The 14,869-nt window shown below is 38.8% G+C and overlaps 1 protein-coding gene across 3 annotated transcripts in view; it reads right to left on the bottom strand.

Annotated features, from left to right (window-relative positions):
- DOCK2 (dedicator of cytokinesis 2) overlaps positions 1-14,869 on the bottom strand; it is a 446,749-nt gene that overhangs the window by 407,507 nt on the left and 24,373 nt on the right. For all 3 annotated transcript variants that reach the window (XM_077137614.1, XM_077137615.1, XM_077137616.1), the window contains exon 2: positions 2,977-3,060. In XM_077137614.1, coding sequence (XP_076993729.1) covers positions 2,977-3,060 — 84 coding nt within the window. The remainder of the gene's footprint in view (positions 1-2,976; positions 3,061-14,869) is intronic.

Genomic DNA, 14,869 nt, shown 5'->3' with positions numbered 1-14,869 from the left:
CAAAGCTGATGGTGCATCAGTCAGTCTACCCTTTTTGAGGGAAGAGGCGCTGGGTCAAGCAAGGGTAACGTTAAGGCAATCCATGACTCTTAAAGCTCTCACTCCAGGGAAATCACATGAAATGAAGAGGAAAATACCCTTTGAGTTTAAAAATTTTGAACACAAAAAAAGCTTTGCACACCAAAGTTTTGTCGCTGTCTTGGCAGGCAAGCGACAGAGGAAAGGGTATGGGCTTAGGTGTCAGAAAGCAGCCACCAGCTCAGTGTGTGAATTTAGGTGAGTCATTTCTCTTTCATACCCTGGATTTCCTCACCTACTAACATAAGTAGTCACACCTATTTCTCAGGAATAGGATTAGCATTTGGTAGCAGATAAGAGACACGGAGGAGGGCTTCCGGGAAGATGGTAGACCAGAGTAGAGTGAGTTCATTCCTACTCCATGAAACAAGATAGAAGACAGGGAAAAAATGTCCAGGACTGCAGGTCCTGGGGTGCTAGAAGTTCAAGTTGGGTCTTCTGTGTAGTAGTCAGCCATTCTGCCATGGAGTACCCATGTACCCTGGACTACCTTATAATAGACCCTTAAGTTGAAGTGTATCACTTCCATGAGATCTGGATCTTGATTGGGCAGAGAACAACCAACAATCAAAGTGCAAAAGGAAACATTCACTAAAACTAAGTAAATATAAAACTTCAGAAGGGTGAAGGAAACCAACTTGCAATAATAACCATATCAAGATAACAGATGCCCAAAACACAAGAGAAAATCACAAAGCACATGAAAATCCAAGCAGAAATGGCCCAGCCAAATGACTGAATCAAAATTCCTCAGGGAACACAGAATATGGAACAACTATTCAAGGATATTTATAGAGAAAAAAAAGAATATCAGGAAGACACTAGAAGAGCATAAAGAAGAATTAAGGAGTTTAAATAGAAAAATGGCAGATCTCACAGACATGAGATACAGTAGACCAAACAAAAATATACTGGAGACACATGATAACAGATTCGAAGAAGAAGAAGGAAGAATAAGTGAGCCAGAAGACAGAACAATAGAACTAGGGCACATAAAAGAACAAACAGGAAAAAAGATGGAAAAAATGCAACTGAATTTTAGGGAAATGATGGACAAGAGGTATAAAACTATAAGAATTATTGGTGTCCCAGAAGGAGAAGAGAAGAGCAAAGGATGGGAAAAGTTAGTTAAAGATGTAATTGGAGAAAACTTCCCAACCCTTATAAAAGACACAAATACACACATCAAAGAGGTCCAGTGAACTCCAAATAGAATAAATCTGAACAAGCCCAATCCAAGACACCTGGTATTTAGAATTACAGACTGAAATCTTGAGGGAAGTATCTACTCACCCCACCGCCACTCTGTGTATAAAAGGTTATGATCAGGGCCAGGCTGGGATCTTTAGAGGCCATGGACACTGGAAAGTGCATGGTATCCCCTCAGATAAAATCCAGAATAAAAGCAATACAAAAGCATAAGATAGGGCCACGATGGCTCAGCAGGTAAGAATGCTTGCTTGCCAAGCCTGAGGACCCGGGTTTGATTCCCGGTGCCTGCCCATGTCAAAAAAAAAGCAGAAGATAAATGTCAGGAAGATGAGCAAATTTCTCAGGTCTCCAAGAGGACTCAATGTTGTTTTGAAATATCAAATACTTTTTTCCAAAAAAAGTTCTGTTTTGTTGTTTGTTTTTTAGTTTGTATGTGTGTGTATCTGGTCATGTATGTATATGTAAGCATGTGTGTATACGCAGGCCTGCATGAATCTGCAGAGATGGCTGCAGTGTTCCATTTGCTTACAAATGGCACATAGCTAATCCAGTGCTAGAGATGATAAAACCTGCCTTGTGGATTGTTGTGAGGAGTAACTAGGATAACGTGGTTTAGAGAATGTAGCACCATGCCCAGTAGGTGATAATGACCCAAAGATGTCAACTCCTTTAGGTAACTACCTTTTTCCTGGCTCCATGTCTCCTGGGAGGGACATAGGCCCTGCCCCTCACTCTCAACACAGGGACAGAAGAGGGACTCACCTGATGGATTAGCTGGGGTGAACAGACCAGGCCTGCCACTCTACCCACTCTTCGCTTCTTTCTCCATTGCTTTACCTAGTCACAGGAAGCACACATTCTGTGCCCCCCATGCCATAGAGATTAGAGGACATACCCAGACAGAAGGAGGCCTCTGGTGGTCCAGCTGGGCCAGTGAGGGGCAGGAGAACCTGGTTGATGGTGGGTGATGCTTCAGCAAGCCAATTTGATTCTTCCATTGAAACCATGCTCTTAATATCAATGTTGTCACTGACATAAGTGCTATGTAGAGTTTAATTGCATCCCTCATGAGTCCAAGGCCATGCACCTTTGGGCAAATCAGCAAAAGTGCCTGTCTACAATCACCACCACCATAGGTAGATGCAGCCCAACAGATACTTGGCTTCACAATTTACTCTTCCTCTGTGAGAAGAAAGAGCTGCCACTTCAACCAAGATAGAGTTTCCATTTTGATAAGGAGAGCCCACTCCCTGTGCTAGGCACCTTCATGCAGTGCACAGGCTATACAACTGTGCATAGCAGTGTTCATGGAATTGGAGCACAATTTATTGGGCCTTGCAAACTCTAATAATAATGATTTTCCTTTATAATAATAGTAATACTAATAAAGATGCTTATCTAGGAGATGTCATAGGCTTGAACAATCCCAAGGCTGTAGCAAACTGAGAGCAAATCATCCATCAAATTACCCAGTTAGGCCTTTCATATGTATGTCAATTCCTAAAATAACAAAACATTTTTGTTCAGTAATTCTAATTACCAATATTAGAAAGCTATATTTAATCAACACATATGTAGTTGCAAGTTCAGAAAGGGCTGGACATGGTGTTGGGTATGTACGGCAGGCTTCTCAACACCATCAGCCAGGTGCTGGGCACTTGTGGGGCAGCAGGGCCCGTGACTCACCTCCGCAGGTCTCCTGGATCCGCACCACATCGCCAATCTGCAGGGAGAGCTGGGGGGCTCCAGTGCCTTGGAAGTTGTAAATGGCTGTGAAATGGAGCAGAGAAACACCAAGTAAGACCTCTGGATACCTTGAACCCATGCTCCATTATCCTTGGTGGCAGCCTCCTTCTGGCGCCCCCTGACTTGAGTCTATCCTGCACCCATGCTGCCCTGTCATGAGTGCCAAATTTCTCCTTTATCTTTTGCCCTTGAATAATTAAAAAAACTCAAGTAAATATGGAAACACACTGCTTACCATAGGCATCAGTCCAAAGTCAGCCTGGCTTCGAAAGGCTTCCACTTATCAACTAAACCTAACCTCTCCCCAGTATAAGTCCTCCACTGCAGCCTCAGTGATAAGAAGGGTATCTAATCATCTCCTGAGAGTTTGCCTCCTACCTTATGGCAGGCATATGCTCAACATAACTTCTCATTTCATCCTCACAGCAACTCTGTGAGGTATAAGATCCCATTTTATGGATGGGAAAATGGAGACACAGAGAGGTTAAGCAATTTGACCAAGATTACCAGGTTAGGAAGTGGCAAAAAAGAAATCGATATCCAAATTCCATACTCTCAACCACTACGATGGTCTACTTGCCATCGGGATTACCCCATCCTGATGATCACAGCCTAAAATGCTGGTTTGTTGCCTCCTCAAATGCTACCCATACTTCATCATCTACAGAAATTATCTTTCTTCTCTAACCAACCTTTGTTCTCTAGCTGAAGATGTTTATTTGTTGGCCTTCAGAAAAGCAAATCCTTCAGGCTAGTCTTATCTCCTCCAGGCCCACTCTGGCTTCCCCAGACCACGCAGACGCTGCCTCGTGCTTTACCCCATTTCTAATGGCTGGTAGCAATGATATGAGTTCTTGACATTCAGGAGTGTGCTCTGCATTTCCATTGTAACTGTCTGTTCCTGAGGGGCAGAAGTTGGCTACGAACACCTCCAGACTCCCCTCTGTGTTGTCAGACCCTGCACGAATCATAAAGAGACGTGCAACCATCAACACAATAAAATTTTAGAACATTTTCATGGCCTCAAAAAGAAACGCTGGAGAAAAAAGTCTGAACTTCAAAAATCTGCAAAGTCTGATCCCTCTAGTGTGGATCAAGATGGTGGTGTGAGATACTGCAGGGCTCCATCTCTCCACAGAAGCTTTCAACAACCAGCAAGAACTGACAAAAACATCTAAACCCTAGAAAACTGTAAAGGATTGCAGTTAACAGGGGAGCACCAAATCAAGAAAGAGGCCACTTTAAACAGGTACAATCTAGTGATGCCCTGGCTAGCCCCTCATTCTTTCACCATCTCGGCTTGCTACCAGTGCAGACACCAGATGCCAGTTCCAAAGGGAACACAGTAACCCTTGTGGGCATACTGAGAGCATATATGTCTGCCCCAATATATCTGGTGGTGGCCTGAGAGACTCATCCTCCCAGAACTTATCCTGCATGTAGGAAGCACTCACTAAGCTCTCCTACAGAATGCTATGAGAGTGCAGCCAAGTCAAGCTGCCTGGGGCACAGGATTTTTGGCTGTAGGAAATACACTGCAGTGCCTGGGACAATGCAGAAACTTTTTCCTAGGGAAGAGGGGACAAATACGCACATGCCCAAGGCTAGAGGAATGTGCAGAAAGGATGAAGGAGGCCCCTATGCTTTGGCCTGGAACTATTCTCCAAATTCACTGTATGGATAAGCTCTGAAGGAGAGCACTCACACAGGTTAACCTTCAAAGAAAAGGCATTTTCTTTTCCCCTTCTATCCTTCTGTTGTTGTCGTTGTTGTTGCTGTTTGCTCCTGGCATTCAAGTAAAGCTTTGTCATAACACTAACTGGATACAAGCTAAAGGAACAGGAATAGAGTCTAAATTCCAGACATAACACATTAGAATATGAAAATGTCCAAGTTTCAACAAAAGATTACAAAATATATGAAGAAGCAAGAAGTAATAGCCCAGGCAAAGGACTAAAGGAAATCAAGAAAATGATAGATGACCACAAAGAGAATATCAATATGGATATGGAAATGATGAAAAGGATACAAACAGAGGTGAAGACCACAGTAACAGAAATTTTAAATTCCCTTAGGGATTCAACAAGATTGGAGCTGATGAAAGAAATAATCCGTAAACATGAAGATAAGGCTTTGAGATTATCCAGTCTGAGGTACAGAAAGAGGAAGAATGAAGAAAAGCGAGCAGAACTTGAGGAACCTGTGGGACACTATCAAGCATACCAATATATGCATGGTGAGAGTCCCAGAAGGAGAAGAAAGAAAGATGGAGAGAAAATATTAAAAGGAGTAATGGCTGAAGACTTTCCAAATTTAACAAAGGACATGAATATACACATCCAAGATGTTCAATGAACTCTGTACAGTACAAACCCAAATAGATCCGTACTGTGCCATGTTATAGCCAAACATCATAAAGGATTCTGAAAGCTGCAAGAGAGAAACAACATGTCATGCACAAGGAAAGAGAATAAGATTAAATGCCGATTCCTCATCAGAAACCATGAAGGCAAGAAGGCAGTGGGAAGAAATATTTAAAATGCTGAAAGCCAAAAAATATGTCAACCAATAATTCTGTACCTGGTAAAACTCTCTTTCAAAAATGAGGGAGGAGTAACATCATCAAATGATTGTATAAGACATCCCTAGGAACAGTTCCCCTTAGAGTTGGCTGAATAAAAGAACGAATTAAACTCACTTGGAACTCTTGAGAGTGTTACGAATTGGAGAAAGACTCCGCAAATGCCAAATCAAAGAAAAAAAAAACACCAAAATAAATAAAGTTAGGAAACCTGTGACTTGGACATGTCAGTCAGGACCCCTTCCCCAAGCATGGTCTGACAAGGCTTGAGAGTCACACAGTGACAGCACTCTGGCCTTGGCACCATCTGCCAAAGTTACTGACCACAGAGTCACCCACAGCAGTTACTTAGAGTTCTATATAATTTCAGGCATAGGGACCCAAGACCACACAGACCCAAAGGAGACTCTAGCAAAATTCAACTAATTTCTAGCAAACTGAACCCAACAGTACATTATGATCAAGTAGGATTTATCACGGGTATGCAAGGATGGTTCAACATATGAAAGCCAGTTAATCTTAACCACTTAAATAGAGTGCAGGGGGAAAAAAATACATACAGTAATCTGAATTGATGCAGAAAGTGCACTCAACAAAATTCAGTATCTCTTCCTGATAAAAAAGCACTCAGAAAACTAGGAACAGAAGGGGATATCCTTAACATAACGAAGGGCACATACAAATACCCACAGTTAACATCATACATATCAGTGAAAGAGTGAAAGCTTTCCCCCTAAGATCAAGAACAACACAAGGATGCTCACTGCACCCCTGTTATTCAGCATAGTGTTGGAAGTTCTAGCCAGAGTAATTAGGAAAGACAAAAAATTAATTTCCTATTTCCAAATAGGAAAGTAGAAGTAAAACTTCACATTTGCAGATGATATGATTTTATGCATAGAAAATCCTGAAAAATCCACAACAAAGCTACTAAAAGTAATAAACAAATTCAGCATAGTGGTAGAGTCGAGGATCAACATGCAAAAATCAGTGGTGTATTATTATACAGTGATTATTCACTATTAGTGTATTATTATACACTAATAGTGAATAATCCTAAGAAGAAATCAAGAAAAAATTACATTTATAATCACAAATAAGAGCAAAATATGTAGAAATAAAAAGGACCAATGATGTAAAAGATCTGTACATAGAAAACTACAAACATCACTGAAAGAAATTAGAAAAGACCTAAAATAAATGGAAGGGCATTCCATGTTTATGGATTTTAAGACTAAATATTGTTAAGATGTTAATTCTACCCATAACAAAATACAGATTCAATGCAATTCTAACAAAATTCTAACAGATGTCTTTGCAAAAATGGAAACACCCTTCATCAAATTCATATGGAAGGAGAGTGCACAAGTGGTTCAGTGACAGAACGCTCACCTTTCATGTGGCAGACACAGGTTTGATTCCCAGACTATGCACCAAAAAAATAAAATAAAATAATTCATATGGAAGGGTAAGCAGAGCCAAATAGCCAAAACTATCTTGAAAAAGAAGAATAAAGTTGGAGGATTCACACTGTTTTTAAAAATTTTATTACAAAGCTGCAGTAATCAAAACACCATGGGCCTGGCACAAGGACAGACATATAGGTCAATGGAATCAAATTGAGAGTTCAGAAATATACCTCACACTTTTGGCCGGTTGATTTTTGACAAGGAGGTTAAGTCCATTCAGTGGAGAAAAGAATAGTCTCATCAATAAATGTTGCTGGGAGAACCAAAGGAATGGAGGTGGACTCCTACCTCACATCATATACAAAAAATAACTAAAAATGAATTGAAGACCTAAATATAAGAACTAAAAGTATAAACATCCTAGAAAAAAATATAGGGAAGCAGCTTCAGGATGTTGTATTAGGCAATGGTTTCTTGGACTTTATACTAAAAGTATGAGCCACAAAAGAAAATAGTAGATAAATGAAAGTTCATCAAAATTTATTTTTTAAATGTTTGTGCATCAAAGGACTTTAACAAGAAAGTAAAAAATTCAAACTACAGAATGGAAGAAAATATTTGAAAATCATAACTCTGATAAGCATTTAATATCCAGAATATATAAAAGAACTTTACAACCCAACAACAAAAGAACACACAACCCAAATTAAAAATGGGAAAAAGATTTGAGTAGACATTTTATCAAAGAAGATATATAAATGGACCATAAACACAGGAAAAGATGCTCAAAGTCATTAACCATCAAGGAAATGCAAATCGTAACTACAATGAGATACTATCTCACTCCTACTAAATTGGATAATATTTTTTAAAAGATGAAAAATAAGTGTTGGAGAGGATGTGGAGAGATAAGAATGTTCCTATTTTTGGTGAGAATATAAAATGGTGCAGCCACAGTGGAAAACAGTATGGTGATTGCTCAAAAAGTTAAGTATAGAATTACTATATGACCCAGGAATTTGAGGTATATTCTCAAAAGAATTGAAAGCAGGGGCTCCCATTGCATAGCAGTATTATTCACAATTGCCAAAAGGTGGAGGCAATCCAAGTGTCAATCAACCGATGAATGGAAAAACAAAGTTTGGTATATACATACAATGGAATATTATTTGGCCATAAAAAGGAATGAAGTGCTGATGCTTTCTACATCAAGGATGAACCTTGATGATAGCATGTTAATTGAAATAAGTCAGGCACAAAAGAACAAATACTGTATGATCTCACTTATATGAAATAAGTGGAATATGCATATTCATAAAGTCAGAAACTAGAATACAGATTACCAGGAACAAGTAAGGGAAAGGAGTGGGGAGTTAATTTTCAATCAGTATGGAGTTTCTGTTTGGGTTGATGGAAAAGTGTTGGCAATGGATTATGGGGATGGAGGCATAAATTAATACCACTGAACCACAGTTTTCTACATGCAAAAATAGAAAAAAGGGGAAATTTTAGGTTGCATATAAATTGCCACATATACACACACACAAACCAATGGAACTGTACTCCAAAAAGTGAGCCCTAGTGTAGACAAATGGCTAAAGTTAATGACCTAATTGTAATAAATCTGTCTCATGAATTATAACGAAACTTAGAGTGGTAATAATAGCGAAAAATGTGTATTTATGAGGAGGTATGGGAACTCTGGACCTTCTGCATGGTGTTTCTGTGAACTTATTACTGTTCTAATTTTTTTTAAAAAGATTCCATGAAATAGAATTTAAAAATTGATCATTAAAAGGAAGTATCAGACTCCAAGGAAGATGGCAGAATAGGGCAGGCTGAGTTCATCCCGGCTCCAAGGAACAGCTACAGAAGTGACAGAAAAATGACAAGGACAATGGTTCCAAGGGTGCAAATGACCTAAGAGGGTCTTCTACAGTATCGGGAGGTCTTGAATGAAGAAGCTGAAGAATTGAGATGCAGAGAAATGGGAGAGGGGCTCCATCAGGACTTCACCAGGGACAAGAGGTCATGCCCAGGAAAGCGCCTACCTCTGCAGCTGGCTTGAATATCAGCCCTCTCAGCTCTGTAGCCGTAAGCTCCCTTGGGGAACTGAGAATTCAGTAAACCAGCTTTCCCTGCTAATAAAGACCATCTAACTAGTGCACTGAGCCTACCACACACCTTTCCAAATGAAGGGCCAGTGCTCTCAGGAGGGCATGGACAGGGAGGTGGGGATCACTTAACCACCCCACACCCACACACCCAAGTGCGTTACCCCTCAACCATGACCTGTGCCCCAACCACTGTGTCCTGCCCTTCCATGTCACATACCCCTGCGACCCACCCTACCACCCACCATGCTGTGCATACCTGCACAGCCCCTGCAATCAGTCTCCCATTGTGCACTGCCTCTGTGTCCCCTGTGCCACACCCAGCCCCTGTTCTTGAGGCAAGCCCATACTCACCCTGCCCCTGTGACCCCTGTGCCTCTCCCTTTGACCCCATGCCCCATACCCCACATACCTAGGCACCAGCATAGTGCTGCTGCCCTACACCCAGCTGTGCACCACATTCCACCACCCCACCACCATGTCCTGCCCCATGTTCTGCACTCTATCCCAACTCCATCCAACAAATACAAAACATTAGATGACTGTGGGAAATCAACTTCCAAAGTAACCCTATGAAGATAATTAAATGCTTCAAGGTCTGTAGAAAATCACAAAGCATATGAAGATGCAGACAGATATAGCCCAGCTTAATTGCCAAATTAAAACACTGGAGGAGACAGAGACTTTGGAACAACTAATCAAAGATGTTCATACAACATTACTAAATAAATTTGGTGGGTTGGCTAATGACATAAAGGAGATCAAAAAAGACAATAGAAGCGCATAAAGAAGAATTTGAAAGAATAAATAGAAAAGTAGATATCACAGAGATGAGATACTGTATGCCAAATAAAAAATATACTAGAGACACACAACAGCAGATTTGAAGAGGCAGAAGGAAGAATAAGCAAACTAAAGGACAGGAAAATTGAATATGAATGCACAAAATACAAATGGCAAAAAAAAAAGATGGAGAAATTTGAATTGGATCTCAGGGAAATGACGAACAACATGAAGAGCACAAATATGAGAATCACTGGTGTCCCATAAGAAGAGAACAGTAAAGGGCTAGAAGATAAGTTGAGGAGATAATAGGGGAAAACTTCCCAACTCTTATAGAAGACTTCAAAATACGCAAATCAAAGAAGCCCAACAAAACCCAAATAAGATAAATCCATATAAGCCTACTGTAAGACATATGCTAATCAGTATGTCAAATGTTGAAGAGAAACAGAAACTCCTGAAAGCAGCAAGAGGAAGCAACTCATCACATACAAGGGAAACCACATAAAAATGAGTGCAGACTACTCAACCAGCACAATGGAGGTGAGAAGGCAGTGGTATGATATATTTCCTGAAAGAGAAAGATATCCAGCCAAAAATTCTGTATTCAGCCAAATTATCCTTAAAATTGAGGGAGAGGTTAAAATTTTCACAAGCAAAGGCTGAGAAAATTTGTCAACAAGAGACTAGCCCTATAAGAAATACTAAAGGGAGTTCTGTCAGCTGAAAATAAAAAAGACAGAAGAGGGAAGTCTGGAGGAGGACACAGAATTAAAGAATACCAGTAAAGGTAACTTAAAAGGTAAAAAGAGAAAGAGGGGAAAATATATAAATGTGACAAAAAAAGGATAAGATGGTAAATTAAAGAACAGCTCTTACAGTAATAATTTTGAACGCTAATAAACTAAACTCACCAAGTAAAAGATACAGATTGGCAGAATGGATTAAGAAATATGATCCATCCATATGCTTCTTATAAGAGACTCATCTTAAACCCAATGGTACAAATAGATTGAAAGTGAAAGGATGGAAAAAGATGCACCCCGCAAGTTGTAACCAAAAGAAAGCAGGAATTAGCTATACCAATGTCAGAAAAAATTGATGTTAATTGTTAAGACTCGTAAGAGACAAAGAAGAATACTACACATAAATAAAAGGGACAGGCGGTGCAACGGTGGCTCAGTGTCAGAATTCTCACCTGCCCTGCCAGAGGTTCAATTCCCAGAGCCTGCCCTTGCCAAAAAAAAAAAAGGGACAATTCACCAAGAAGAAATAGCAATCATAAATGTTAATGCTCCAAAGCACATGAGGCGAACAATTGACAAAACTGAAGGGAGAAATACATGTTTCAATAATAATAGCAGGTGACTTCAATACACCACTCTCCTCTATAGATAAAGAATCAACAAAGAAATAAAGAACTTAAACAATTTGGTAAACAAAATAGACCTAACAAACGTAGAAAAATCATTACACATCAAAACACCAGGATATACATTTTTCTCTAGTGCTCATAGAACATTTTCCAGGATAGATCATATGCTGGGGAACAAAACAGGTCTTAATAAATTTTTTAAAAAAGGAAATTATTCAAAGTGCTCTCTCTGATTACAATGAAATGAAGCTGGAAATCAATAACCACCAAAGCAACATAATTTACAGAAATATATGGAGACTAAATAATGCACTTTTAAACAACCAGTGAGTCAAATAAGAAATTGCTAGAAAAATTGGTAAATATCTGGAGATGAAGGAGAATGAGAATATAACATATCAGAACTTATGGGCAACAAAGGCAGTGCTGAGAGGGAAATTTATTGCCCTAAATGCCTATATTTAAAAAGAAGAAGGCAGTGCAATGGTGGCTCAGTGGCAGAATTCTTGCCTGCCTTGCTGGAGACCCAGGTTTGATTCCCAGAACCTGCCCATGCCAAAGAAAAAAAAAGAAGAAAAGAAAAAAGAGCAAAAATTGAGGACTGCTCACCTGAAGGAACTAGAGAAAGAATAGCAAATTAACCCCAAAGCAAATAGAAGAGGAGAAATAGCAAAAATTAAAACAGAACAAAAGGAAAATAGAAAGAATCAATAAAACCAAAAGTTGGTTCGTTGAGAAAATCAATGAACTCCTAGCTTGACTGACAAAGAAAAAAGAGAAGAGGATGCAAATAAGCAAAATCAGGAATGAGAGGGGGACTGTTACCATGGACTCTGGAGAAATAAAAACAATCATAAGATACACTGAAGAACTATAAACTAACACAGTAGAGAACTTAGAGGAAATGGACAAATTCCTAGAAACACACGAACAAGGTACACTGGCTTGAGAAAAAATAGAAGATCTAAATAAGCCAATTATAAGTAAAGAGATTCAATCAGTCATTAAAGAGCTTTCAACAAAGAAAAGTCCAGGGACACATGGCTTCACAGGGGAATTTATCAAACATTTCAAAAAGAACTAACACCAATCCTGCTCAAAGTGTTCAAAAAAACTGAGGAAAGATGAAATCTAGCTAACTCATTTTATGATGCTAACATCACTCTAATACCAAAACTGGGTAAATATGCTATAATAAAGGAAAACTACAGGCCAATCCCACTAATAAATACAGATGCAAAAATTCTCAACAAAATGCTAGCAAATTGAATCCAATGGCACATTAAAAGAATTGGAGTACACTACAACCAAGTGGGGTTTGCACCAGTAATGAATGGCTAGTTCAAACAAGAAAATCAGTGTAATACAGCACATTAACAAGTCAAAATGGAGAAATCACATGGTCATCTTGGTTGAAGCTGAAAAAGCATTCAACAAAATTCAGCATCCTTTCCTGATAAATACACTTCAAAAAGCAGGACTCAAAGGAAATTTCCTCACTATGAAAAAGGGCATATATGAAAACCCCATAGCCAGCATCGTACTCAATGGTGAAAGACTGAAAGCCTTCCCCGTAAGATCAGAAACAAGACAAGGATGCTCTCTGTCACCACTATTACTCATCATTGTACTAGAAGTTCTAGCTAGAGCAATCAGGCAGGAAAAAGAAATAAAAGGCATCCAAATAGGAAAGGAAGAAGTAAAACTTTGATTATTTTCAGATGACATGATACTATACTTGGAAAATCCTGAGAAATTTACCACAAAGCTTCTTGAGTTAACAAACAAATATAACAAAGTGGTGGGATATGAGATTAATATGCAAAAATCAGTAATATTTCTATACAAAAGCAATGATCTGATGAGACAATTAAGCAAAAAATTCCATTCGAATCAGTACCAGAAAACTACAAAACATTGCTAAAAGAAATCAAAGGAGATCTAAATAGGTGGAAAAACATTCCTGCTCACGGATAGGAAGGTTAAATGTAGTTAAGCTGTCGATTCTACCCAAACTGATCTATAGATTCAATGCAATACCAAGCAAAATTCCAACAACCTACTTTGATGACTTGGAAAAGCTAGTTCTTAAATTTATTTGAAAGAGAAAGAGACCACAAATGGCTAAAAATATCATTTAAAAAAAAGAATGAAGTGGGAGGATTAACAGTTCCTGATTTTAAAGCTTATTATAGAGCCACAGTGGTCAAAACAGCATGGTACTGGCACAAAGACAGAAGAATTGACTCATGGAATTGAACTGAGAGTGTGGAAATAGACCACTAAATCTATGGTCAGATGATCTTCAGCAAGGCTCCAGTGAACTGGGACAAAACAGTCTTTTCAATAAATGGGCATGGGAGAACTGGATATCAATAGCCAAATGACTGAAAGAGGACGTTTCTTTTAAACCTTATACAAAAATAACTGAAGGTGGATCAAAGACCTGAATAACTGAAGGTAGATCAAAGACCTAAATATAACAGCTGGTAACACAAAACTCCTAGATGAAGATATAAGGAAACATCTCCAAGACCTGGTAATAGGAGGTAACTTCTTAAATTTTACACCCAAAGCACAAGTAATGAAAGAAAAATAGATAAATAGGAATTCCTCAAAATCAAATGCTTCTGTGCCTCAAAAGACTTTGTCAAAAAGGTGAAGAGGCAACCAACTCAATGGGAGAAAATATTTTAAAATCACTTATCAGATAAAGGTTTGATATCCTGTACATATAAAAAAAATCATACAACTCAACAAAAGAACAAATAATCAAATTACAAAATGGGCTCAAGATATGAATAGGCATTTTTCTGAAGAGCAATACACATGGCTTAAAAAGCACATAAGCGATGCTATATTTTCATTAGCTATAAGAGAAATGCAGATCAAACTACATGAGATATCTATCACCTTACACCTATAGGAATGGCTGTTATTAAACACACAGGAAACTCAAATGTTGGAGAGAATGTGGAAGGATGTGGAGCAGTGTATAAGAACACTTATGCACTGTTGGTGGAATGTATAATGGCACAGCTGTTACGGAACACAGTTCTGAGAAGAAGTTCCTCAGAAAATTAAATATCAAGTTATCCTATACCCGGCAATACCACTACTCGTATATACCCAAAGAGCTGAAAGCTGGTACACAGACATTTACCACTGATGTTCATAGAAGCATGAGTCACAATTGCCAAAAGATGGAAACACTCCATGTGCCTATCAACAGATGAATGGATAAAAAATGTGGTATATACATACAATGGATATTTTATGAGCAGTAAGATGAAATGAGGTCCCTAAGCATATGACAATATGAATGAATCTTGAGACATAATGCTGAGTGAAAATAACCAGACACAAAATGGACAGACACTGTATGATTTTGCTATATGACCTTGTAAAAAATAAACTCAGAGACTTATAATATAGAACATAGGGGACATAGGCATACAAAAGCTAGAGATGGGTGAATGTTAGCTAATGATGTTGAAGTTAAATATAAGGGAATGGATAGAAGTGAAGCAGTTCATTAGTGGGTCTAAATTAATATGCCATATTGAAGCTG

This window comes from Tamandua tetradactyla, chromosome 20, assembly GCF_023851605.1.
Source record: "Tamandua tetradactyla isolate mTamTet1 chromosome 20, mTamTet1.pri, whole genome shotgun sequence".
Classification (NCBI taxonomy): Eukaryota; Metazoa; Chordata; class Mammalia; order Pilosa; family Myrmecophagidae; genus Tamandua; species Tamandua tetradactyla.
The sequence above is the reverse complement of the archived record's forward strand: the minus strand, read 5'-3'. Positions and strand labels throughout refer to the sequence as shown.